Here is a 26908-nt window from a genome sequence, read left to right as displayed (position 1 = left end):
ATAGAAACTTAGACATTGATAACTCCTTGTGTCCCTGAGGTGGTGTGAAGTACTGACAGCTTACAAATTAAGCTTTCCTCTTGGCTTCTCCAGGGTTGTTGCTTTTGATTTTTATCTGATTGACAGTTTTTCAGTTTGAAAATCACCTTTGCACCCTGCATTTGTGGTAAGTTGAGGAGGTGGAATCTAACACCTCTTGTGATGCTGCCAAGGTCACATAGTTTGCCAGTCATTGGACAGCGTGTTAGCTGTCCTCTGCAGTACAGTGGCACAGGGTCAGACATGAGGTCACTGTACATGCTGAGATGATGACAGGTCCAAGGCTGGTGTTGGTGAGCAGTCAGCCACCACACAGTCCTGGGAATGTGAGGGCACAGTTACATGATAGGTTGTCAACATGGGAACAGTTTGTTAGCTTCAATAAGTCTTTACGTTTAAGAACGCTTTAACCCTTACATACTGTTATAGGTCAAATTTGACCCATTTTTACATTTGAGAGCAGTACAAACACTCTAAACACAATTACTTTAGTACATAGATGGTGTTCTGGGTTAAATTTGACTTGTATTTATTCATAAATTCAAAACTCACCTTTCAAAACTGTCTTTGCATTCCTCACATTCAACTAAGTGTATTGAAGCTGTTATATTCTCTGGTTTAATGTAACATAGGACCATCATATAGTGTGATTGTGATTTTTTTTGTCCTCCAAATAGTGTAAAAGCTAAATATTAATATACATCCATATTCATATTCTCTCTGAATGCTTCATTAAAGATTAATCACCAGTTTATTAATGACTGATGATATGTATGAATGACAAATAGATTTGGGGTTCCGAAGTTTGGTATAGACACTAATTATTAGCAGATACTGTGAAGGGTCAGAATATGAACAGTGTGTAAGGGTTAATCAGCAGCGCCGTTCTATGTCCCTCCAAAAACTCTGCTTTAATGATGAAGACACAGCATGATGAACCATGATGTTGTTGCATTATTGTCCACATGTTTGATTTGGTGTATTTGTGTGTCCTGCATCAGACAGATATTTTTTTGTGCCCATTGTTAGTGTTGAATGTTTGTTTGTTGTTCCCCCCGGTCTCTGCCCCCTGTCTCCTTGCAGGGCCTGGTTGGAGAGTGCGATGAGGGGATCGGCAGGGATTAACCTGGGGAATTTAATTAGTGGAGCTCTCGTCCCTGCCCTTAACATTTCAATCTCCCTGGGCTGGCGGTGCTGGAGCTGGACCTGTGATGGCCAGCAGCTGGGGAGGGAGGAGGGGGAGGTGGTGGACGTAGAGTGCAGAGGCAAGACACGCGTTTGACAAACAGATTAGTCTAGCACCCTGTTGGTGTGAGGTGATGGAGAAAGAAGGATATGGAGCACTGAGGGTCTGAAAAAGCAAAAAGGAATAGAAACATAATCATAATGATTATAACTATATATCTTTTTTTTTTTTTTTCAATGTACAGCTATAACCAGCTATGGCCATGAGAGGGAGCACATCTTGCTCTCTGCCACTTACACATCCACATTGACAGATAACAATAGCTGAAATTGAGATTTTAGTGCAGTATCGCTTAACTTATTTCTTCGCAAAACACATGAGACTTTTTGGTAAAGGGGACAAATGGTTCTTGGCGCATTATTTTTAGTGAAATGCATTGTTTTTCATTTTAAAATTAGCCCAAATGTTTATATTTATTTACCTGTCAAATTCACATTGGTATTTATCTTAGAAATGTTTTAATAGTCAAGGTGCATTTTTACATAATACAAAACAAAAAAATGATCTTAAAAAGATGTTTTGTAGTATAAATGACTTTTTTGGGTTGCAGACGTGTTATACATTTCAGTTACTTTTAGTATTAATTAACGACATAATGTTATATCTTGTTCATTTTGACTAAGATCATTTTAACATTTTATTTATTTGTACATCCTAGCCAGGCCCTGTCTTGTTGGCCCAGCGGTGGTGTTGGTGAGCAGTAGAAGGGGGTTGCCAGTGTGAGCTTGGGGTAATCACTACTCAATCCGAAGCCACACTGTTGCATTGTAATCCTGATGCTAAACTCCCCATTAACCCATCTGGGACCCTACAACAGCAACCCCACCAGCCCCACCCCCTCCCCACCTGCCCCGCAAACACACACTCAAAGCGACTGTGGCTGTATGTTACAAGTGTTGTCTGTCCCGTTAGCGCCTGCTAAGGGGGGTCATGTCCAGCAAATTAAAAAAAGCTGCTGTAGGAATGTCGCCAAGTCTCACAGGAGCGACCGGCACCCGTCCCCTCTTCCAGCGCTGACCCAGTGGTCACTGGTGAATCCCCTGTTTGTATTCCACACACACCCCTGGCTCTGGGGAGCGGTCCCAGAAGCCTCCTGTGGGACTGCTGATAATTTAAGTCAAACATTATGTCCCTGCTTGTTTGACACCCATTTAAAGCTTTTCAATCACATGTGTTTGCTACAGTCCATTGCCTAGCCTTGGAGTGCTATCCATGTCACACCCCTTTCAAAGACCTAATCAATTTTGTTTGATCAAGTTCCTCATGTCAAAACAATTGATTTTCTTATGAATCACATTGGTGGACTGGTAATTCTGTATAGGTTATTTTATTTTTTTTACACACAGACACACATATATATATATGTGTGTGTGTGTATATATACATATATATGTGCAAAAGTGAAGCCTACAGGGGGCTTGTGGACTTGACTCCCCTCCCCCTTGTCTTCCTCCCAGTATTCCCCTCCCAGTGCGGGGCAGCCCAGTGTCAGTGTGCCACTAATTAAGGACTCTTAAAGTGCTATGGAGCATACTCATTAACGGACTGTAGCATGCTTACTGTCCATGGGGCAAGAGAGGAGGGGAGGGAGGGGCTGATTCAGTTTGAGGGTCTGCTGGCCTTGTGGCCCACAGTTCAGTTGGTGTCCAGAAGGTCAGGAAAGAACTACTGAGATGAAAAACAAAGTTTGTAAATGTGTTTTTTTCCCTTCTATTAGTTGAAAATATGTAGGACCAGTGGATGTGTAATATTTCTGACAAGAAGTATTGAATTAGTTTGACTTTTATTGGATTTTATATCAGGTGGCTTGTATTTCTTTACAGTTAATCTTCAGGCAGGGTGTTGCCATTTTTTGCTAGTTTGTGTTTAAAAAAAAATTTTTTCAAGAATAATTATTTATTTGAAGTGTTCAGGGTTTGTTCTACCCTGCAATTCCCTGCCCCATCCCACCCCCACCCCCCCTTACTGCTCCAACTGTCCCCCTCCCTGCCATTTGTTTATTCCATTTTCATGGAAATGCAAAACAAAACAAATGGCAGTGTTTGTCTTTATGAAAGTAGGCCAAACAACCGCTGACAAACAAGAGGGGGAGTTGTAGGTCAGGGCGCCACAAGCCATGTGTAACCGTGCCTGTCGAGAGAGCATGACACGCTGTAGTAAGCCACAATAGACACAATAACACACAAACACCCCTGCCAGAATGATGTAACATTGTCTAGACTAAACAAAAACACACACATGAATAAATGAATTGAATTTTCAGACCAGGCATACATACAGGGAGTGGACAAAATAACAGAAACACAACATCATAAAAGACTAAAACATAATAACAGTTACAAAAGATGCTGTACAGTCCAATTCAACCTCATTGTCTACACTAATGATCCATGTCGGTTTTAAATAGGTCTAATAAACAGTTTTAGATGAAAGATTTTAAATCAGCACCAGGAATTTAACAAAGATCAGAAAAGGTCAAATAGTATTGTAGGTAGCCCTTAAAATGTCAAAAATTCTTCATGTGGAAAAGAAAACAGTCTTCTGTCTTTTGTTAGGAATATAAAATCAGGACATCTGAGCAATGAATGAAGTAATTTTGTCTGAAAAATTCCCTCCTTTATTTACATACATTTGCAGATATCCAACAAATGATGGTACATCTGTGATTGTATGATTATGCCCACAAACAAACTGAAACATAGTCAGAAGTGATTTAGTTAACACAAGGATGAAATCAAAACACATTCAATAGGATTATTTAACATAACATTATTTAACTTCATAACAAAGAGCCAGTAGCCCATTACACATAGTTTAGGACTTACAAGGTGGCATTAGAAGGAGAATTAAAGATGTTATGAGGTGATATGTATTTGATATTCACATTAGTAAGAGACTAAGTGCTTTTGTTCACATTTGACAGATTAATAAACATGAATGGTGTCATGATCAGGGCAGAGATTGTCTTGACTCTGTGGGAGAAATTGTCAGTTCAAATCTTGTCCCTGGCTTGAAACATCTTATACATTTTAAGCTGAAGATGGCAAGGTTGTCAGAGACCACCGGCCACCAGCATTGTTCAGTCTTCATTTCCAATCGTGTGTTATGTTACTTCATTTTCCTCGCTGACCCAGAGGTCAAGATCCTCACGAGCCCGGATAGGCTCAACTTGACCCGACCTCGGTAACCTTTGCTGACCTGACCCCGATACCCCTGCTGTGTCAATGCGTCGCTCTCCGCTGGAGTTCATAAATCACACAGCAGCACAGTCACTGGGGAACTCCTGTGGTCTGACGGGAGCAGCTAATCATCGCTTGTTAGAACGAATCAATTGTATTGATTTGTGAAGCGATATAAGTGAGCAAGGACTGTAGGACAAGTGTAATCCAAATGTTAAAACATATAGTGGTACATATAGAGACTTTGGTTTATTATGGATACACTGGATTATAACAGGAAATCAATTTTATGGCCTGTTTTCTAAAGAAGTTTAAAAATGACAAATTTAGACTAGCTTTTAGGTCGTGGATTATATTGTTCACTGTGAGGCTCTTCCAAAAACTTCTAAAGATTGTGTCATAAAGTAGCCAAAAAAATCAGTTAAAAGCATACATTATGACATGCATCATGTATAAATAGTCCATTATGAATTTCATTAGCAGCAGAAGTTGACCTGTTGTTAGTTAGACCTCAATGTATTCAAGTGTAGACCTCATTTAATTATAATAGATGCAATTGTTTTTATGCACCCCCCTCTTACACACAAACATGCACACACACGTCATATTCTTTGTCTCCCTCGTCTGGCATAATACCTCAGGTTAGACACACGCACACACACACACAACAGATGCCCCCTGACGCTCATTCAGATAAAGCGGGCACGTGATCGACGGCCCTGAGTCCGCAGGCCCTGCCAGCCTCATGGCATTGTGTTCCCCTTGGGCAGGCAGCCGGCTCTCCCTAAATACTCTTTTGTCTTGGGTAGGATAACAAAGCAGTGGCCAAGCCGCTGGTGTGGCACGCGCACAGCCACTCATCCCCCTGGTCTGTGACCCAAACAGGTGGATAGGAGGGAAGGGCTGGTCGTGGCGGGTGGACGAAGAGGGAGGAGGAGGAGTAGGGGGAGGGGGAGGGGGAGGGGAGAGAAGGGGCTGCATCTGTCCCAACACTCAACGACTCCCTGGGTCAGCTACTGCTCCATATGCTCTCAGGAGAGAGGGAGGCACGCATGCAAACCCAGACTAACAGGTGGAGGGGGGGGAAGAGGGGGATTAAGAGAGGTAAAATTGATCAGAGGGTAGAGGGATTTTGAAACTGTCAAATTAGCTGTATAAGTAGAAAAACTGAGATTTGACCATCCCCACAAGATTTCACTCACTTAAGCCATATTAAATGTTTGGACCGGTATTATGAGAAGCACTTTTTGTCTCTGCCTAACTGCAATATTGGCTCTTGAGGCGCTAGAGTATCATCTCTTCAACAGGCAACTGTTGCTGTGTTTGTGTGCAGTTGCCTCTGTTTCCAAGCCAGGAGCTCCTTTGTGGTGAAACATGTGAAACTATTTTAATGGCCTCGTTTTCACTGTTTATGTGTTGTATCTGTCGAGTGTCAATTTCAGCAAAAAGTTATCTTTTGAGATACTCTATGGAGACAAAAACAGCAGTGAGGCATCATCAGATGTTCTTTTGTAAACGGATAGATGATAAACCAGCATTAGTCGCTTGTTTCCTGTGAAAACCATGTATCTCCAAAATGTCAACTTTTCATGAGTTAAGAAAAGTATCCCTGTTGTCAGCTGTACGATGACACATTTTTCAGACAACGCTTTTAAATCATTTGTTTTGCTTAAAAATTAAGAGAATTATCCTTTAAAAAAACATATTCCTTTTTTCAAAATTGCTAAATTTGGAATTTGGAAATACATGTTTTTCATTGGTCAGATGAGTTGAGGAAATGGCGCTGCCCTATAGACTCCTTCATATGAGTAGACTAGCTGAGTTGATGTCTGGTGACAGTCTGTTGCTTCGGTCTTTTCATGCTTTTAAAATGACTTGATCTTTCACTATATTTTTGGCCTTTTTATATGAAACCACTACCATTGAGAGAAATGTGCATCAGAACAGGAGATCATTACATCTTACTGGCTGATTAGCCCTCCCACCAGAACCTTTTTCTGTAAGATTTTCCACGTTTGTCATTTTGCCTCTAACCTGTGTTAAAACAGATGAACAAGAAGAGTGTTTTGAGATGCTTCTTCAGTTGTGAGGTATGTGATGAATGTGGAGCAGAAACATAATTGGGTCTGACGCTGAGTATGGCGGCACTGGTGCACACAGGTGAAAACCTCTGCACTATAACAGTGAAGACAGCAGTGGTACAGTGCGTATACTGAAAGTGGCAGGTGAACTTTTTCACAGCAGACATTCTGACAAGTCAAATTGTCTTTATATATACCTTTATTTCTTTTACACTCTGTAGCTGTGTCCTTGTTTCATATTACACATTAGCTGAGTTTAAATACAGTATGCATGTTGCACATTATAAAAAAAGTACCAAAATTTATGAAATTATGTTTCCTATGTTAGTATGTAGAAATTAGTATTTTTTTAAATGCCAGTATTCTTATTAAATTGGCTTATTTATGAGTGTGCTGTTGATGGATATTATTGTCCCACAGTGTAGGCAGTGCAAAAAAAAAACACAGCTGGAAAAAACAAAACAAAACAAAACAAAAACGGCTCCAGGTACATCTTTAAAAATAAAGGAGATAGAGTGAGCAAAGGAGCAATATCTGTTCACAGTTGCAGTTTGATTGTCGTCCGTCTACCCTCTTGTATCATTTCCTGGTAAAAAATAGTCAAGCACTTTTGTTTCTTTTATACTAACTTCTAAAACATTATGCAATGAAGATTAGCACACAGTGTAAACCTTGTAGGGTGGAGTTCATCAGTACTTTTCTACCTTTCAATGCTTTTATCATTTCACTGAATTAATTAACTGTATTTCAAAATGTAACACTGTTTGGCTTGGTGGACCATCTTTATAATCAAAGTGATAAAAATCACCTCTCTTTGTCTCTTAGACATTGATATATTTGACCACATAAAAAGTTGAGTTTCAGTGTCGCTGGGAGAAAAGAGGCTCACTTTTGTGGATGTGGCGTTTCTAGAAGTTCAAGTATGTTTAACTTGTGTGATAGAGACGCCTGCTTTCAAGCATTCAAGGCACGTTGGATGAAGGCATACACTGGCGGGCCATGAATTCAAAAGGCTTAGCTTCTGCCCGATGACACCCTGAAACAGTTCATTGATGTATAACACTCAATGAAATATTGAAATAAGCAAAGAGGAGATTCTGTCTCAGGGCTGATTTGCCTCTCCTTCCCCTCTGTACTGTAGTCTAACTGCTGTCCATCTAGGGCAGTGGCGGGCCGTGTATTTTACACCTAGGCCTTAGACCTACACCAGTGCTATCCTCCCGAAATGAGACCACCTTCAAAATAACCTCACCATGATACTAGGCCTATAGGCTATTGTCATTTGATGTAACCACCCCATATTCACAATGACAGTAACCTTTATCAAGTGGAATAAAGTGATTTATTACGAGGATCAACACCTATGAGAGTTACAATATACTAATTGCAGATACATGAATACATGGTGACTGAAACCATCAAGGAAGTACCACTATTATACACTATGACAGGATGCTGCATCACAAATAGACATTGCATAGCCCAAAACAATGTCATTATCAAAGAACAAACTCACAATAACCAGTCATATTTACTTATTTGACCACCAAGCAAGCAAGCAAAAATGCTGTAAAACACAAATAACACAATCAGGATTCAACAGGCTTCCTCACTGATTCCAGCCAAGCTGCTGGGCCTAAATGCACAGGCCACCACGCACACTCAAAGGCACAGCCAGGCCACTGAATCTGAACATCATTCACACCAGCAACAACAATCTAAAGCAAGCAATAATCGGTACCTGGTAAAGATACATAAAAATTCATCAAACTTACCAAAGCTGCTCATGATTTGAAGATAAAGTCCATCCTCCTTTCTTTCTTACCAAGAGTTCAATGACATGGTTGTACAGTACAACATCGGTGTAGTCCTAAAAGGTCCTTCTAGATTGCCATGGAGGCTAGTACTGACCGTCAAGCCTGCCCAGTGGTATTTCTTGAGTACATTTTAATGCATTTTAGGGCTGAAAATGTCTGTTCGACAGGGGCAGTAGATGGGATGGTCGCTGCCAACATGCCAATGTGTAAAGGTGACACATGCTCTTACATAGATCTTTCTACTAAAGGAAAGTGAGGAGGTCAGCAGGGCTTTTTCCTTCAAAATTAGTCACAGCATACATTACAGTCGGTTCTGTTTTAAAGAGAAACATGACTTTTTCGAGGTCTTTAAACTGGTTCCGTATCTGGGCAAGGATGTTGTCCAAAATGTTGCTGTGGAGTTTCTGGTACCTTGCGTGAATATCCCCCTGCACATTGCCTCTCTGTGTGCTTGGTGCACCTGTTTCACGCACGGTAGACTCATAAATCTCACCAAATTGCCCTCTCTCCCTCTCAATGGTGTCACAAAACTCGTCCACTCTTGACAGACAGAATTGTACATTGAATGTTTTATTCTGCAGTACTCCAAAAAACACATCCAAATCCAAATAATATCACATGAAAATTGGAAAGCAGAAATAAAACAAAACTCAAAATCATCCAGATGCGCATTGTATCCATCAGCACAGCACACAGAATCCTTGTTGTACTCATCATGGTGTTCTACTATGTGCTTAAATAGCTCCTTTAGAGCAGCTCTCTTCTCTGAGACTGCTGACCAGTCTAGAGCTATATTGCCACCTTGTTGGTGCCACAGGAGGAAAATGTCAAACAGCTGTATGCAGTTAGGGGATCTGTACAAAAACATAACTAGGCCATTTAGATGCACAAAAAAGATCCTACATTCTCTAAGCTTCGATGCCCATTGAGTCAGTACTAAATTAAGTCGATGTGCATAGCAATGTATAAATACAGCCATAGGAGCCCTCACCTTAACTTTAGCCTGCACCCCATTTAGTCCATATGCCATGATGGTAGCACCATCAAAGCACTGTGCCACAACTTTATCCAGGCATTCATGTTCCTCCAGGAATCTGATAATGAGAGCAGCAATGTCATCAGCTCGCTTGCCACTTGTAACATCGTCAAATCTGACAAACCTCTTCTTGACATCAGTGTCTCAGAGCGTTTTAAATAGCGCTGCTGCTTGCAAGTGTCCTGCCATGCTTTGGTGTCTCATTGCTGCCTTGATTTGGCAATTTAGGTTTGCCAACCCAGTGTGGCTCCAAACACCATATCAGTCGGTTGCAAGTGACAGGCATTCCCAGCAGTACAATCTGCAGTGTTCCTTTGACACTGTAAGCTAGGTGTACCTTTTGAAGTTGCTTGATTGAAAGTGCCACAAAAATCCTTTCCTTGGCTGGGACAGGGCTACTAGCTGCAGAGATGGTCAACCCTTCCTCAGAATTTCCAGCTTTTAGTGAAAGGTCCATCTCAAAAAAGGCTTTGCAAGTAAATCCGCCACTAAATCTGTTTCTTCTCCTCCTTCAGCCATTGTGCGTTTAAAAAAACCAGAGCTAAGTAAAAATCTAAACATACAATCTAAAGCTAAATCTAAAAATCTAGATGAGAAAGTTTTCAAGAAAGTTTAAATAAATCTAAGATAATGCTACGTTACGTGCTAGCTAGTTTTACTTCAGTTAGCTAACTAGCCATCCAATCACACCACACAAAAAAGGTTGATGCAGGCAGCTAGGCAAGCTAGAAGGCTCCAGCTTGTCAAACAATACGCCCAACATGCCAAACGTGAAATCTGATTGGTCAAATAATATGACAATCAACAACATCGTCCCCATTTGCTTCAACAGTAAAGGGATTCACTTGAAATTCTGAAGGCCTCAAGGTAGATTTTCCCCCTGGAGACAGCACAGGGGGAAAATCTGACTGGATAAAAGCTGCACTGAAAGCAGCACCACTGATAGAGTACTGAAAGAGTAGCAATGAAATGACATTAACAGACTGATGGGAATGAACTTTGTTAAATACATATAGCATTAATGACTATACATATTAAATTATAAAATATAATTTTCTGATTCTGACAATCTCTAGGCCAGCAGAGAAGGCCTTGCTAGCCCTGACGGTCCGCCTCTGATGGGGAGGGGTCTCTAAACTCTAATCTGTTGGATGTAGCTAATTAATTTTTCCTATAGGCCTACTGTCTCACAAGAGAATGGTGTTTGCAGGAGATTAAGAGATAGTGTTTGTTAGAAAGGTGTAAATTATCAGTGAGGCCTCATCACAAGCATCTGTGTTAATTGTTATAATGAGCAGTCTCATGAGCTCAGCGGCCTGGTGAGGAGGAGACAAGTGGGTCTTTCACAGGTACAGTAACTTCAGTATTAGAAACAGAGTACTATGTATTAACATAGTTGAAACAACTGTTAAGGAAAAAGGAGAAATGACTGTTGTATTATGCTACTGGTAATTTGAATCACTCTTAGAGAATGTTTGCCTTTTGTGAATTAATTTGTTGCTGAATTCATGGGGCCAAGGATTAATTAGAAATTAATAGATGGTGTTGTTTCACTACTTTTTCCTCTTTTGAGATAAACTGTGGCTGTTTTTGATATACTGTGCAGCCTGTGGTGAGAATACTGACAGAATGGAGCGAAATTGGCTGCGTTCACCATGAAGTCATTAAATTTGTAAGCTATTTGTGATCAAAAGGTGTGTTTGAGGCCATTAACTATGGAGTTTGATCACATGAATGTAATGCTTACATGTAATGTCAAAGGTCAGTTGTTCCCGCTATTTCCTCCCAATTTCAGTTGAAAGTAAGTATTAAGCCAGAAGTGAATATCAAAAGCTTACTATGTAAATGTTAAATACCACTACTGAAGTTTATTGTGTGGTGTTATTGTCTCTGACTCACATTTGATGCTTAAAATACTCACTTTGCATCTTCTCAGTGGGATATCAAGTGGGGATATCCATCTCTAGCTCAGATGACATTCCCTGATATAATATATTGTACTGACTAAATCATGCAAGCATATTGTGAGTTGTACATTACCATTGCAGCAGCAGAAACAGTTGCTTTCCCTGTGTATATAGCAGTATATATTCTGTATGATGGAAACCAGCGTAACAGTAAAGAGAAGTAAGTGTCCTACCAAATGGTCTGTTTGAACAAGGACTTCCATTCACCATCAGTTAAGGGTGATTCAGCACGTTACTCTTTATCATGCCGCTGCGTGTGGGACATCATCATTGAGGCGATGCGTAATCCACTATGAAAATATTTCCATTTGTCTCATAAGGAGATTTTTTTAATATTGTAGAATATGTGGACACCCACTTAATCCAAGGAGTTTGAAAGTATAATGCCACTAACATTTAACATTTTAATGTTTTTTTTTTTTTTTACTAAAATGTGTCTGCATCCATTATTTTAGGAGGGGCGGAGGTTAGTCTATGTTTAATATTTGCAACAATTAAAAAAGGTTGATTTTTACCGAGTGAATTGTCCCAATCTGTCCGAATAAAACATAAATTATTGAGCAAAAACATCCTTTTTAGATGGACAGCCTCTCCAGTTCTAACTAGGTGAGCTTTAACTAACTAGGTATTAACTGGGCCCATAAGCATAGTAATAATGTGTTTTTTAACATATGCTGAGATCTGGTAATCTTCTTATGGGTTTTGAGGGTTTTTTTCTGCCTCTGAATAGCTTAACAAAATATGCCTCAGTAATGGATGGTTGTATCCTCATCCATCGCCCTCCTCCCACCTACTATAACTTGAAATAGGCCATCAAGTGGCTAATGAACTGATAAGCCCTCTGTGTCCTGTGGGGCTTATGAACATCATAAGCCAAATGTTTAGGCATATTTGGTGAGACAGGTTTTTAAAGAGCACTAATGTAGGCAAAGGACTCTGCTGGAAAAAAAAAACAGTCCCTAAAAATATGCTTTCATGTGTTTTTTCTACAGGAAATACAGTCGTGGGACAGAAGCAGTAAATCACTGCAGGCTGTGAAGGAGGCAGTGAAATATTTTGAGTATTTTTGGGGGGGGTTATCTTATAGGTTCTGCGATGCTTTCTGGTGTAAAAAGAATGTGTGGCCCTTTGCTTTATCAGACCTCCAGCTAGTCAAGCTGCTAGTATCATTATCAGTTTCAGATCTCTGCAAATCCATGGATTTGTGTGAGCAGTCTGAGAAATTAAAATAACATGCTTTTTACTGCGCTTACTTTAAATCTCTTTAGACTTCATTTTTTAAAACATCTAAATCTGTTATTATGTAGGCCATACAAAACCCTTTTAATATAATCTTTGACAAGATTATCAAATTCATTGATGATGTCACAAACTTAAATAATTTCAGAAAATGTCGACTAAGCCTGGATAAGCACTTTCAAGGGGATACTGCTGGATTAGCTTAAAGATATTATTTATTTTTGTTGTTTTTTTTTTATTATTAGTTGTTGGCACATTTTTCACATCATTATCTTATTGCTTTAATTTTTTATTTTCATCACAATGTCTAGCAATAAATACACATGCATATATCAAACAGGCTATCAAACATGTAAGATCCAAAAGCAATCTAAATGACTTTAATTGAGAGCCATCAATTAATTTTTGCAATTTTAACAAACTGTCCCACATTCCTGGGCAGTTCTTTTTTCTTTTTCTTTTTTTTTTTTTAAATAATCTCTTTCCCTCTGTCTGTTTCTCAATAATGAGCTACTTTGCTTTGCTTTTTCATCACCAATACTTACATTTTATATTTTCATAGAAAGTTCCACAGAGTTCAGCAGCAAAAGTAGATTGTAGTTGAACTGGGATCACTTGGTTTGACGCCTCCATGCTGCAGGGAAAACCTTGAGGGAAACCTGCTCATGTAATATTCTCTTAATATGATCGCTTGTTCAACTTATTCACATGTCATTTTCATAACTAGACCACAGCCCCGGTAGACAATCCCCCCCCCCCCCCCCCTTCTTCCTGCAGTTTTTGCGGCCTGCAGTCAGCCCCTTTTAGCCGGCTTTTTACTCAACTTTGCACAGGCCGATGCTTTGCGTAGGATGACCGACCGGACAGCATCCAGACCAGGGGACGAGGGGCGCTGTGCAGCCCGCTGTTAGACAAAAAAACCAAGAGGGATTAATGCAGCGTCTGTTGGCCCCATATGCTCCTTAGCACTGCTTTGGTCTTGATTAAAAACTCATTGTATGTATGAAGTATTGTGGAGGCCGGATGTCTAATCCTCCTCTGACTTGTGCACTTTGAAGACACGAGGCTCCAAGGTTACAATAACAAGTGGGATGAGGCTTTTGTGTTTCAGCTGATAGTCTATTGGATGTATCAGTGAGCAATTCGTCTGTAAAGAGCCCCATTTCCCAAATTTAGTGCATTATACATATATATATATATCAGATATTTTTGTAATAATCTGTGGTAATATTCAGGGGGTCTCATACTGTTTACTTGTGAGGTTTTTTATCCATATAGGAGCCACAGTGGATCTTTTTCTTGGACGTGTTATCATCATTATTATTATTATTATTTTGTTCAATCAGCCGCATTTATTCAGATAAACATGACAAAAGTGTTTTTGTTACCCACTCAAACTTTTGTCATGATTACTCCTCTTTTCAGTCATGTACTCCTGTATGATGTAACAAGGACTTTTTCTACAGCTGACATTTGAAAGTGAGCCTGCAGTCTAAAAGCTTTTTTTTTTTTTTTTTTTTTTTTTAAACTTCAGCAGTCTGGATTGAGGAGTTGTTGACACTGAGAAGGAGACGCATCTCATGAATATTCAGGCCTCTGTTAGCCCGAGCCATTGTTTTCAAATTCAATTGTTTCATTGTTTATCGCCACAATGATAATGTACGTTTCTAAACTTGGCGTTGTGTTGCACTTTATTACCATAACGCTAAAATCGCGCCTGTATGATGAATTAATTGAGGCAGCAGTCAGGATCTGGAAATAAGAAGCTATATTTCTACTTCACCCTTGAATGTAAGTTATGCATGCAATGAAGTCCTTCAAAACTACACACACACACACACACACACACACACACACACACACACACACACACACACACACACACACACCTATGTTCTGACCACGCAGGAGGAGGAATCAAAGTCGCTCTTCTTCTCTTTAACGCTTCGATTATTTCAAGCAACGCTTTTAATTAGTGCGCTCCTTTAGCGGAGACTCCAATGAAAGAGAGATTATTGGCAATGTCAAGGATGCTAATTGAATGTTGGACTTCTAACAATTAGCCCACTGCAGAGCCATGTCGACTCATTACAGATCCCACAGCCGCTCTGACTTTATTGTCTCTTGTAAGTTGATACTAACGTTGGACTTGAGAGTTGGAGTTACACAAGTAAATAAAAGCAAACCTCTCCTTTAATAGCAGCTGACTCCTCAGATTTATTTTTTTTTAGAAGCTATAACCTCTGCATTGCACTTCAGTGAAGTCAAGGTGCAACTTCATTACCGTCAGGAAAAAATCAATCATTTTAGAAGGGTGGTGTATGCAAATAAATAACTCATTCAATTTGTGCAGCATGTAGATGAAAAAGTTGAAACCCCATAGCAATCTCCAAGTATTTCAAAGTAATCAACACACTTTATAGCCGGTATGATAATGTTGCAGGAATATTATGGTGAGTTTTCCTGAGTTCAGCTTCATAAATGCATCCCATAATGTTGCTTTCTTAACTAAAGTTTTAGTGCCGAGTCTGTGCAGATTAATCCTGTGGATGCCGTTTTTATTCATGGCCAAGTATCATATTTAATGAACTGATGAGCTACAATGCCAACTATAAAAATCATCAGCAGATGATTAAATCATTTTTGGTTAATTTTTATACTTTTTACTCTCATATTCCAATAATGAGTTAAAGCTTTACTCTGCGTTTCTCCCTCCGATGAATTATAAACCCGCACAACATGCAATTAAAACAGTTCTTCGATCAGTTTAATGAAGCATTGTTGCGTGTTTACATTATCCTTGTTAGATGAAATAGCAGGCTTCATATGAGAGCGCACATGTGGGGATCAGGCATGTTAAACCCTTGCGGTGGGCTTTGAATGGGACCACTGCTGCTCTGCGCCCCGGAGAAACCCCCGCCGGTAAAATATTGGGATTAACATCTCTTGGAGGCCGGGATTAAACACTGCTTTCTCCAGCCGCACACTCTCTTTGTTGGGACTATCTGAATTGAACTACCGGAAGGAAAAAAAAAAACATTAATTCCACCACCTGAGCAGAGCTGGTGGATAAACTGTGACCCCCACACACATGTGTCCTTTTTTTCCTTTAAAAGTCCCCATCCTCTTATTTTTTTAGTTTGAATTTTATATAATGAGCATCAGATAGAAAACAGATGATAAGACTGCAGTGTGATTTATTGATCATCTCAAATATCAATTGGAATAACTAATGCTGCACGAGGACAGAGAGTTTGACAGATTATGATTATTACTCACGCTAATTATTGATTATATGATTAACACACATGCACTGCTGCTACTCTCCAATTGGAAACTCTTGTTCTCATTAAGTGTGGATTTCCTTCCTCTCATTCTCCCCCAAAAATGTTAAGATTATTTCATTATACGTCTAAAATATCCTCAGAAATATTTGTTTTTACGCTCTATTTTATTGAAAAATAATAATGTGACCTAATGATTTCGTTGCAAAATTATTTTTTAATACTTAATCAAATGATATGTTTAAGAAATTTCATGTAACTCAAACAAACAAAGGAAAAAAAAGCACAAACCCGCAATTAATGTTGCACACACTGCCTGATTCACTTTGTTCATTCTCCATCCTCTCTCTCTCCAACACGCACACACACACACACACACACACACACACACACACACACACACACACACACGCACACACAGATCGTCTCTTGATGAGAGAGTAAGCTCACAGGACCTTTATTCATGTCTTTTCAGCGGTGAGGTCACACCATCTTTGGAGCCAGTAAAGGATCCACAATCACCGTGTGTTGAGATCAATGGAGGGGTGGGGAGGGGGGAGGTGGGGGGGAGCAAGTGTGGAGCTCTCAGCAGCCGAGAGTCTTTTCCAGTATGGCTAACCCTTGATTATTACTACCATGTACTTGGAAAAGTCTCGTCTCTCTTTGTGATGCCCGGCAATTTAACCATTAGCATCTTTTTCGTTGTTCAAAAAAAGTTAGAAATCTATTAAAATCACAGCAGAGAGTCTGATGCGAGGGGGGCTCACAAATTGCATACAATACAACAGATCACAGTTTCGAAGGCTAGCACAGATAAAAAAAACACATATGTACCATTTATATAAGACACACACTGATTGTCTCTTAGAAACTACATATTGATTCCTTATAAACACTTTTTTTTTCTTAAATAAAGTAGTGCATCCATGTCCACACACCATCCTCATCAACGTGTCTCTCTGCCAAACAGGTCGGCAAAGTTGTGTAAGAAGCTTAAAGGAGGTCTGTCCATCCCGAGCACTTCACAAGAAGTTTGAACGTGAGTTTTGTTCTTGGATAAACATTAGTTCCGTGGCTGTGGGTGTTACTTTTTCTTTGAGAGTCCGCTCTGTGTCGTCCTCAACAGGTGTTTTTTACGCATAGAGGCACACACTGACAGACATGAACGAGGGGCTACAACCTGTGAATGAACGTGAGGGGGTGGGTGGAGGGGAAAGGGGGGGAGATCTCTTTGCCAGTGCTAAAATAAATTAAACCTCTCTTCTAGGAGGACCGAAGAGCCATCATGCCGAAACATACTCGAGGCCCCTGAGAGCCCTGCCTCACAGAGCACGGCTCACATTTTAACCAGTCTTGTGTGTTTAATTGAGGGATGGCAGCGCTGTGTCTGATGTGATCGTCACTGTTTGTGCACTTTTTAACAAGCGATTGCTCTGTTCACAGGACCTGAAATTTCCACGAGGAAGTTTGATCCTTATAATCCAAGCAATCGGCATTGAAGTTCAGCTTCCACGACGCCGCTTGGTCCTTATAATCCAAGCAGTCTGCTGTGGAGTTGAAGCCCAGGCCGGACGTCCCGTAGCCCTGGGTGGAGAGGGACGCCGGGGACTGGTTCAGATGGCTTGTGACCGCGTTTGTGCTCATCGGACTGAGAGTCGAGCCCGGGCCTGACAACTGGTGGTGCATGGGAGTGAGGTAAGAGCCGCAGTCCATGCCGCCGAAGTAGGATGTCGAGCCGGCGTAGCTCTGGCTGTACCCCGAGGCCTGGGTGTAGGTCATGGGATAGGACCTCTGCATGCAGGAGGAGGAGGTAGACAGCGGGTCTGAGAGCGGAGAGATGGACGCCGGGCTCCAGATGGACACTGGGGCGGTGGTGGTGGAGATGGCGGGGACTGTGGTGGTACTGGTGGGGGGCGTGAACTGGCCGCTGGCCCCGCTCTCTGAGCTCACTTCTCGGGTTGGGGAACTTTTCTTTTTGGCAGGTCGCACCTTGTTCTGGCCCCCGTTCTGCTGCTGCTGCTGCTGCTGGCGACACTTTGCCCGCCGGTTCTTAAACCAGACCTGGAAGAGTCACATAATTTCTCTGTATTATAACTTAATTACAACCCAGTATTCAAGATGCAGGCAAAGATAGAGCACAAACAGATATTTTTCTACTACAAAAAATATAACTTTCATAATTGTCTTTCCTTTTTTTTTAATAGAATGAGGTGAAATTATAAGACGATTCGTCTCACTCTTTTCCACTCTAAATCACAATTTTGATAGACTTTTTCTCAAACCAACTTATAATATTTTGGTACCAGTGGACTGATCCGTCTCATTTCATTTCCCCAAATCTCGAAACAGGAGTCTATCCTTAAGTGGAATTATCTCACCCCACTGGCAAGTTTTCCACTTGATTTAAGGAAGACAAAATAATAAGCTTTAGATATTCTGTCAGTCACGGGTTAAGATTAGTGTTTCGTGCAGTGCAGATATAAAATGTATTTTTAAAACATTTTAATTCGACGCCTTTTTATTTTCCACATTGTTAAATCTGGATAATAGCTTGTAAATGATCAAGAATTAGTCATTATGCCGTCATTTCCACTTTTGCTTTGACGTTTTTTCAAATAAATGATGATACAGTCCAGTAATTTTTTTTCATACCTAAAATATTCATATTTAACCATTTTCAAAAAAGGCAGGTGCTCTGGTCAACTCACCTGTACACGGGACTCAGGTAGATTGATTTTCAGCGCCACCTCTTCGCGCATGAATATGTCCGGATACCGAGTTTTGGCGAACAACGCCTCCAAAACGTCGAGCTGAGCGCGCGTAAAAGTAGTCCTCTCTCGCCTTTGCTTCCGTGGCGTTGCTGCAAGTATAAAGGGAAATGTAAATTAAATAAAATATGTTGGTGTATATATATTTGAAAAAAAAACAAACTTAAAAATCAAAGACAGAAATGTAACTTAGAGAATATTGTTTGCGTAATTACGCACGAGTCTTGGGAGATGTAGACGTCGGTGTTAAATTGAAGCATTTACATATTTTATAGTCTAATGAGCCCAGACTAAATGCAGATCTCCCATAGCGAGAAAATCTAACAAATTTGCCAATAATTTATTCAGAAGCCACATAAAAAATTAAATCACATAAGAGCAGACTCAGAGGAATTGTGTGCGTCTGCGCAAGAAGTTGGGTAACGTGTCGTTTAATTTGTTATATAGTATCGTGTTATATATTAGTGGGTTTGGTTGGTAGTTGATGTTTACACAGGATCATCCCACCCGTTTACCTATTAGCCTCAAGCCATTAATGTTCTGTCATTACTCTTCATTCTTCAAAAAGTTTAAACCCACCTGGATAGCCCACTGATGGATGCAAAAGGTCCATTCCGGAAGTAGTTAAGCTCAAGCCATTGACTGTGTAAGGTGGTTGCTTTAGATACGACATCATGCTAATGTTTGTCTGTGGGCTGAAGTTGGAGAAAATTTTGAAAATGGATGGAGCTCCCGAGGTATACTTGGTGTCCTCTTTTCGCAGCGTGGTCCGTGTTATACCGGGCACCTGTTCCAAAACACGAGAAGAAGAGAAGAACATCGATGAAGAGATATTAGGTCCGTTTGCATTGCCGCTGTCGTGAAATGAGCCCTCTCCAAAACGCACGGCGCTCTTCAAAAAGCACCAACCACATCTCCAGCTGTCCTCATCTCGACAGGCCCCCCCACTCCCTCCCACACACACACACACACACACACACACACACACACACACACACACACAAAGCAATACACTGGTAGGCTGCTATAATTGCAACAAGTCACTTGAAAGTTATTTTTTTGTCACTGGTTCCTGTAGTACAATTAAATATATACGTGTACCTTTAACTGTCATGTGCTCTTTAAGATAAAATATGAATACAACCTTTACCAAAGTGTTTATTCAGTTTTTATACTTCATGTATTTGTCTCTCTAGTTTAATGTAAAGTTTTGTCTATAAATGAAAGAAGGAATTTACTTGATGTTACTGAAACATGTGAATTCACATATCCATCCTATTTAATAATCAGAATAATCATCTTTCAGACCTAATTATTTGTAAATGTTTGGCCCTGTTTAAGAAACTCTAAATAAAAAATCCTTCTACATGATTGGCATGAATTTTCAAGGCAATTTAGAGTGAAAATTATTTATATTTTTAACCTAAAAACACGATCTTATTTTACGCAGAGAGGACTTAATTCAATAAAAAAAAGGGACGTGCTTTTGAACACGTGACTGTCCTTGCAGTACTTTAATCAGAAATAAACCTGCTCTGTGATGTTGATTGGTAAATGCGTGATTGCTGTCACTTCAACTTCAGTGACCCTCACCCGTTATCCCCACTGTGCGTCTTGATTAGTTGCATTTTTTCCCCTTCAATATCCAACGGTTTTAACCCCCTCATCCCAATCTGTCACACTTAAAACAGATCCGTCTACCAGTTGCACACACCCGCTCAATAATAATTACCCTGTCCGAGAATTAATTACGATAAATGTTTTGTTTTTTTTCCTGTTGATGAATTAACGAGATAATCCGAGTGGCATCTAACTGGAGCTGCAGTTTGCTGTGATTACAGTTTAAAGTGCTCCAGGCTCCTAAAAATGATGCAGCAAATCAAACACGGCATTTGACTTTTATATTAACTCCACGTTTACGTTTTGCCGTCTTTATTTATTTAGTCTGATGAGAATAATCCTCAGCACTTTGTAGAGAGAAAAAAAATGAAACAGTTGATTAATTATTATAAATGTTCAATTAATGGAGCTAAACTCCCGATTTAGACGCATAAATACAATCTGTCACCAGAGCCTCAAAAATCATAAGTGTGACATATTAAATGTGACGTGTTGGTTTATTGTCCTCTAAATTATAGCCAGCACAGAGACAAGGCCCCGAAACATTTTTTTCGATAGCATAGCAGGCCTAATATTTTCTTCTTCCCCTTCAGCGCAGGTGTCACTTTTACGCATCCACATTTATCCCCTTTTGTTGCATTAAATCGTCTCCAAATTCCTGCTGAGGAGAAAGCTGTGTGGCATAAATGAGGGTTTATTTTAAACTGAAACTTCACTCAGTGAATATGGACTCGGTGCCCTCGGTTGGCAGTACTGGATTCACTCAGTGAGAGTGTGAAACTGAGCTGCAGGAAACATTTAATTATGACGAAAATTACCTGTAATATCCGAAAAGCTCAAATCTGTCTTTGTTTTTTTTATTTCCTCTATTTGAGCCAATGATAATGTAACTTGCATCAATTTGCACCACTGATCGGATGCTCTGTGTGCACTCTACGTGCATTTCTCGCCAAGATTTACGTCAATCTACAAGAGTTTGGCGACTTATTGTCTCTGTATTCTCCAAAAATAAAATAAAAATTAAAAGAACAGACGGACTGATTAGAAAAGGGTTTAGCTTCATCTTCAGTGTGATGCCACTAAACAGTCTGCACCGTTCACACTGGCATTTCTTTGAGTATGTTCATGGCTTTTATTTTAGCAGCAGGAACATAGTTGAAACGCTTTATTTTCTCTTTTGGAGAAAATTATCTTGTAAACTTTGAAATGTGGTTTATTGCAGGTGTGATTTCCACAGGCTTCCTAATTTTGACCGCGATTCTTAATTTCGATATAGGGTAGTAGTAGCAGTAATAATGACAATAATAATAATAACAATTATAACAGTAATAATAATTATTATTTGTATTATTATAATAAAGGTAAAACGTACCCTGTTATTGGCGAGTGGAAAGTTCTTTGTCTGCTTGGTTTCCTCCAGGAGAAATAATTAAACTCTGTGCGGATCAACGACGTCCTGGTCGATAAAAATACACAAAACCAACCAAAAGCAGAAGCAGAAGCAGTCGTCGTCAGTGGCGGCACAACAGTGCGGGTAAAAGTTAAAGGTTGAGCGGCTGCATCAGGTTTGGAAGCGGTGCGGCAGCGGCGGAGTGATGCAGGAGGAGGCTGCATGAACGCCTTTAGGATTTGTTGGTGTGTTGTGAGTGAAGTGGTTTGAGTTGGATTTTGTACAAACTGCCAGCCAATAGGAGCCGCAGGACTGAGCTGAGGTCTGTCTCTGTCTCCGTCTCTCACACTGGTGGGGAGGATTTTTTTTCCCCCGTTTTTTTTTTTTTTCTTTTTTTTTTTTTTTTTTTTCTGGGAAACAAATGTCTCCAGCTACTTTTTTGACGCACGGTCCTCAGCCAATGGCAGCGAGAGGGCGACTGACAACATCCCCGTCCCACCGCAGAGAGGGGACGTTAATGATAAATAAACGCACGTCTGCCGGTGGGTCATGAGGAGTGGAGTTTAAATCGAGGAAAAGTCAGTTTACTCACATTTTTTTAATACTTTATATTAGACATCGCTGTTATCCAATGGAGGTATTAAACTGAGAGAAGTTATATAAAGGCTGGCTGTGTGAGGACGGTCGCAAATAAAGAGATATCTAAAATAAAATGTATTTACAATATGTTACTGGTGGGAATACACACTCATACTTCGAAAATACCCTCCAGTGCATCACTTCTCTTCATTCAGGTCGTCTTAAAAACCACCCCGAATTTTTATTTCTAATCTTAAAAAGTTGCAGACAATCGAGCAATAATAACGCATCTTAGCACTGAATCGCACACTTCATGATACATCATAACGCAAATGTGAGTGTAACTAATACTAATTCTAGCTCCTATTTTGAGAAAAAGATTTAAAACAGGAAGGAAAAAAAATAAATCTGTGACAAAAAAGAGAGGAGGTAAAAAAAAAAAAAAAAAAAATCGCCAGGGCACTCCATGTGAAGGCTGCACCGTCCTCTCACATTCCAGCGCGTCGCAAAAAAAGGGGATTTAGAGAGACTTATTTCCTTAAAACTGTCCTCCCAGCCACAGAGCCAGCCAGTCTGCTCCCATCAGCCTGATACAGGCCCGCACCAAAAAATCACCCAGAATATTTACAGAGGAATTCCCACCGAGAGGCACCGAGCAGCCGGCGGACTCTTTACTGGCACACCGGACCTGCAGTGTGCAAACACCCAGAGATGAGGATGAATGAATGGAGGAAAAAAAAAAAAAAAGGTTGATACAGGCCGGGGCTGCAGTTGACGACAAGGCACTTATTGGTGTCAGCAAGAGGAAGATGTGAAAGAAGATGAAAGACAGCTCTTTATATGAAGGTAGGCCTATTTTATTTTCAATTTTATTTAGAAGACAACACATTTTTGCAGGTTTTCTGTTGTGTTGTAACATTTTAATAGCTTGTATTAATAATAACAAGGATGCTGATAATAATATTAATAATGATGATGATAATAACAATAATAATAGTTATTAAAAATATATATTTGTAGTCCTTTTGAAGGCTGTAGTGTAAGATTCATCCTCTGTCACATTTACTGGAGGACCTACAAGCTGCAAGGGACAAATAAGCCTCGTCTACGTCACTTGAATTTTGAACCTGCGTGCCCATCTCAAAATAATATGCCGAGGGTTTTTGTCACGGCTTGGTAAATGTATCATCTTAAGAGGCTTTGTGGAACACCTACACACACTCTCTCACACACACACACACTCACACACACGCACAAACACACACACACACACACACTGACACATACGCACACACACACATACTGCGCGCTTGCACGGACACACCCGCTCACTTCAAACAGATTGGAATATTGATTTAGATTTATAAACACAGGCAGACCGTGGGTTTTATGAATCGTCGTTTTGCCTCTCTCTGTGGCTCGTGCGGAAGGCCAGAGTCAAAGGTGCAGCGGCAGCCTGACGAGGGCTCACACTCACTGACACACAGGCACACATATATATCAACTTCACAAACTCAGTAACATCTCTTTTTGACAGATTTCGATCAGAGGAAGCGGCTGTATGGATCATAACCCTGGATTTCTATCAACAACCGAGCAGAGATCTCATCTCAGCTGAGAAAAAAGTTTTGCTGCGAGTTTGCCTGTTTGGAGGAATGGAGCTGCAACACCTTCAGGTATCCTGTTTTTTTTTATTTGCTATAGTTTATTTATGTTTTTACACAACTAATCAAATGAAAAAGTGGAATAAATTTAAAATGATCTTCCCTTTTTCATGTTGATTTAAATCTTTCTGAAATAAATTCATGTCACATATGGATTAGCTTTAAATGGGTGAGAGGAGCAGGTCATGATAATAGAGTTTAAAATATGTTGCTGTTTGCTTTTTTGTGCATCACAAAGATCACAGTTTAGCCTTCTCATATTTGTGGCTGTGACCAGACTCTTTGCAAAAAATATATATATATTTAGCTGAGAATAAAGTTCATCCTTAAAATAAATACTCCTCCTAAAAGACCTGCAGCTGTATAAAAATATTTGATATAATTTTACTTTCACGTCGGGCCTAAGACTGACTTGAATTGTCTCAAAAGGCGACTGAAGAATAATCAGCTTGCAGGTAGAAACTACATCTCATAAAATATGTGAATGCTTCCTCATGTTTTTGCAGCTGCATGATAATGCATCCTAACGCGAGACTTTTTTTTTTTTTTTTTTTTTTTTTAAATGCTGCGTGGAAAATCATGACGTCTGGCGCTGTTATCTGATGGATCTCACCGTTTAAATTGCTAAATAATTTATTAAATTGTAAAGCCAGGCCCTCCGCAGGGACTTTGTATCTTAAAAGGACGTTTAAAGGGAGAAGGAGTTAAACGCCTCTGGCGAGCAGCGCTCCCACTGACTCCCGGCTAATTGACGACGACGGCTTTTATCTCCGCCTCTGCTACACTCAACCTGAGGGTGAGGATTTCACCAGGCCTGCTCCAACCTGTGATTTCCACCATTTAATGCGTATCCTGTACGTCTTTTCAAAGAAAGTGCACAGGCCTAGATGTTTGACCCCTTGTATGATAGCCTTGAAAGGAAAATCGTGTTTTAAGATTGGATAATTAATGGGCAGGCAGCCCCTCGTTTTCTCCCTCTGTGCACTTTATCCAGGCAGTTAAAAGAAAACAATCAATACATTATAGAATGAATAAATGTATGATTTTAAAAATTAAATAGAACAAATAAAACAGCATTTATATATTGGCTCGCAGATGTTGTTTGTGGGGAATCTGAATTGAAGCAGCATTTATTTACCACACACACCATACATACATCTAACTGTGCAGGCAGCTTTTCCTCTCCTCTGCCTCCTTCCCTCCTTGTTTGATATTCGCATGGCTGAGTATGAGGAATGTGTTGGTGGAATTCATTCTGAGCTTAAAAAGGAGACAGAAAAAAAGGAATAAAATCCAATGAAGCCAGTTTATATAGAGAAATTCTGATAATCTGTAATGTTAAGAAAAGCTTTTCCCTCTGCATGTAAAGTGAACTAACTTCTTTTTGCCTTTTTGCACCAAAACAACTTGAAGAATTGATCATTTAGCATTGCTTTAGTTAGCTTTGTTAATCTTTTTTTCTTCTTTTTTTTCACTGTTATTATTAATACTCCAAATATGAGATAATTTAAGACCTTTACACTTTCACATTTTAAACTTAGTTTACAGAATCTCATATTTCCAGTTGTTATTTTGACAGGAAAATTTAAACCTTCACACAAATTTAGTAAAATATTTGTTATTTTATTTAGGTTCATGTGTGTGTACAGCTTTACATGAAGCTGATAAAATGACTGAGGTTACCATCCTTTATTTATTGTGGATAGATGTGTGTGTTTATGTTTGGTGGTGAGTGTGTGTGGGAGAGACAGAGAGAGAGATGAGCTCAAGTAGGATAATCACAAGCTGTATTTTAATTAGCCCGGCAGGTTTGATGGATACGTTGCCGCTGCTGCCGCCGCTGCTGCTGCTGTTGCTGCTGCTGCTGCTGCTGCTGCTTTGCAAAAAAGGTGCACCGTGTAGTGAGCGAGATGTCTAAACAGAGGGCTTTCCCCACGCTGTTCCCTTATCACAAAGGAGCTAAATCTTTGTGTAATGTAACATGTAACTGACCCCAGAGGTCATCAAAACACATTCAGAGTCCTCCCCAGGGATTAAAGGGGGAGAAACCCCATTCAGTGTCAGTTTGGGAAGAGTTTAGTGACTCAGAAGCACCCACACTGATTCACAAAGCAACTCTGGATTTTATCTCTAATTATTAACATTGTTACAAATGCATACAGCTTAAAAAAATAGCCTCTTTTTTACTTTTATAATGAAAAAGGTGTACTGATCAAGAAATCATGTGGTTTACAGATTTCTCTGTTATTTCAAATGTGGTGGCTCCTTAATGCTGTGTGGCTGCATGTATGTGTGTGTGTGTGTGTGTTTGCCAAGTTTGCCTTTTCCATTAATATGACATGCCTTTTAATTAGTGCCATAATTGTTTGTGTTGTGTTTGCGCAGGAGTTCGCCGACAAACAAACGGATGCAATTAAACACACTCGCCTTCAGATCATCAATGAGGAGGCAAAGTCAAGACTGGTGGAAAAACCGACAAGGACAAATATAAGGCGGGAGGAAGTGTGCGTGTGTCCTGCTGCCTCAAGGTTAACACTGACTGAATGACTGGATGCTTTCTACTTCTTCCACAAAGACACGTCGCTAGATGCTTTTTTTTTTCACAACTTGATATAACTCTCAATTCATGTAATATTTTGGCATATGTGCTGAAGAATTTAACAAAGTTTATTTATGATCGTATTTATGTTTCATCTCTGTCTCCGCACTGTCTTGAAAGTAATTAAAAATGAATTTGCAAATACAGACGTCTATGCTGATATCACTGTCAAACCTCCACCCTGCTCTCCTTCTTTCACTCTCCACCTAGCCGTCAGTAGGCTTCCTCTCTGTGTGCTGAGGTGTCTGCATGGCGTGGTAAAACCTGCCCTGCAGACCGGACCTCTCAAGTCTTCAAAGGAGGAAGAACTCAATGTGGGGGATTTGTTCAGGCTTATTTGGTAACCTAGGATTTGAATTGGATTCTGGGAGGCATTCATAACACATTTGAAAATGTTACA

At 40.0% G+C, this 26908-nt stretch overlaps 1 protein-coding gene and 2 long non-coding RNA genes across 5 annotated transcripts in view; 2 read left to right on the top strand and 1 right to left on the bottom strand.

The window, feature by feature from the left end:
- Positions 1 to 17418, top strand: part of LOC122998837 — a 23311-nt gene extending 5893 nt beyond the window's left edge. For both annotated transcript variants that reach the window (XR_006407518.1, XR_006407517.1), the window contains exons 5-6: positions 16859 to 16927; positions 17332 to 17418. This is a non-coding gene — a long non-coding RNA (uncharacterized LOC122998837). The remainder of the gene's footprint in view (positions 1 to 16858; positions 16928 to 17331) is intronic.
- otx2b (orthodenticle homeobox 2b) lies at positions 13467 to 22795 on the bottom strand. Of its 2 annotated transcripts, XM_044375872.1 has the most exons (4): positions 21649 to 22795; positions 19236 to 19443; positions 18597 to 18748; positions 13467 to 17949 (listed from the first exon to the last, which is right to left on the bottom strand). In XM_044375872.1, the coding sequence occupies exons 2-4, from the start codon at positions 19330 to 19332 to the stop codon at positions 17326 to 17328; spliced, it is 873 nt and encodes a 290-aa protein (XP_044231807.1). In that variant the 5' UTR covers positions 19333 to 19443; positions 21649 to 22795; the 3' UTR covers positions 13467 to 17325. The 2 variants fall into 2 exon arrangements, with proteins under 2 accessions (XP_044231807.1, XP_044231806.1); XM_044375871.1 differs by lacking the exon at positions 21649 to 22795 and having other exon boundaries at positions 19236 to 21630.
- LOC122998840 lies at positions 17500 to 26908 on the top strand. The gene is made up of 5 exons (XR_006407519.1): positions 17500 to 17583; positions 22802 to 23091; positions 23783 to 23921; positions 25710 to 25798; positions 26295 to 26908. It is a non-coding gene; the product is annotated as an uncharacterized LOC122998840 (long non-coding RNA).

The sequence above is a fragment of the Thunnus albacares genome, chromosome 15 (genome assembly GCF_914725855.1).
Source record: "Thunnus albacares chromosome 15, fThuAlb1.1, whole genome shotgun sequence".
Taxonomy (NCBI): domain Eukaryota; kingdom Metazoa; phylum Chordata; class Actinopteri; order Scombriformes; family Scombridae; genus Thunnus; species Thunnus albacares.
This window is presented reverse-complemented; position numbering and strand designations above follow the sequence as displayed.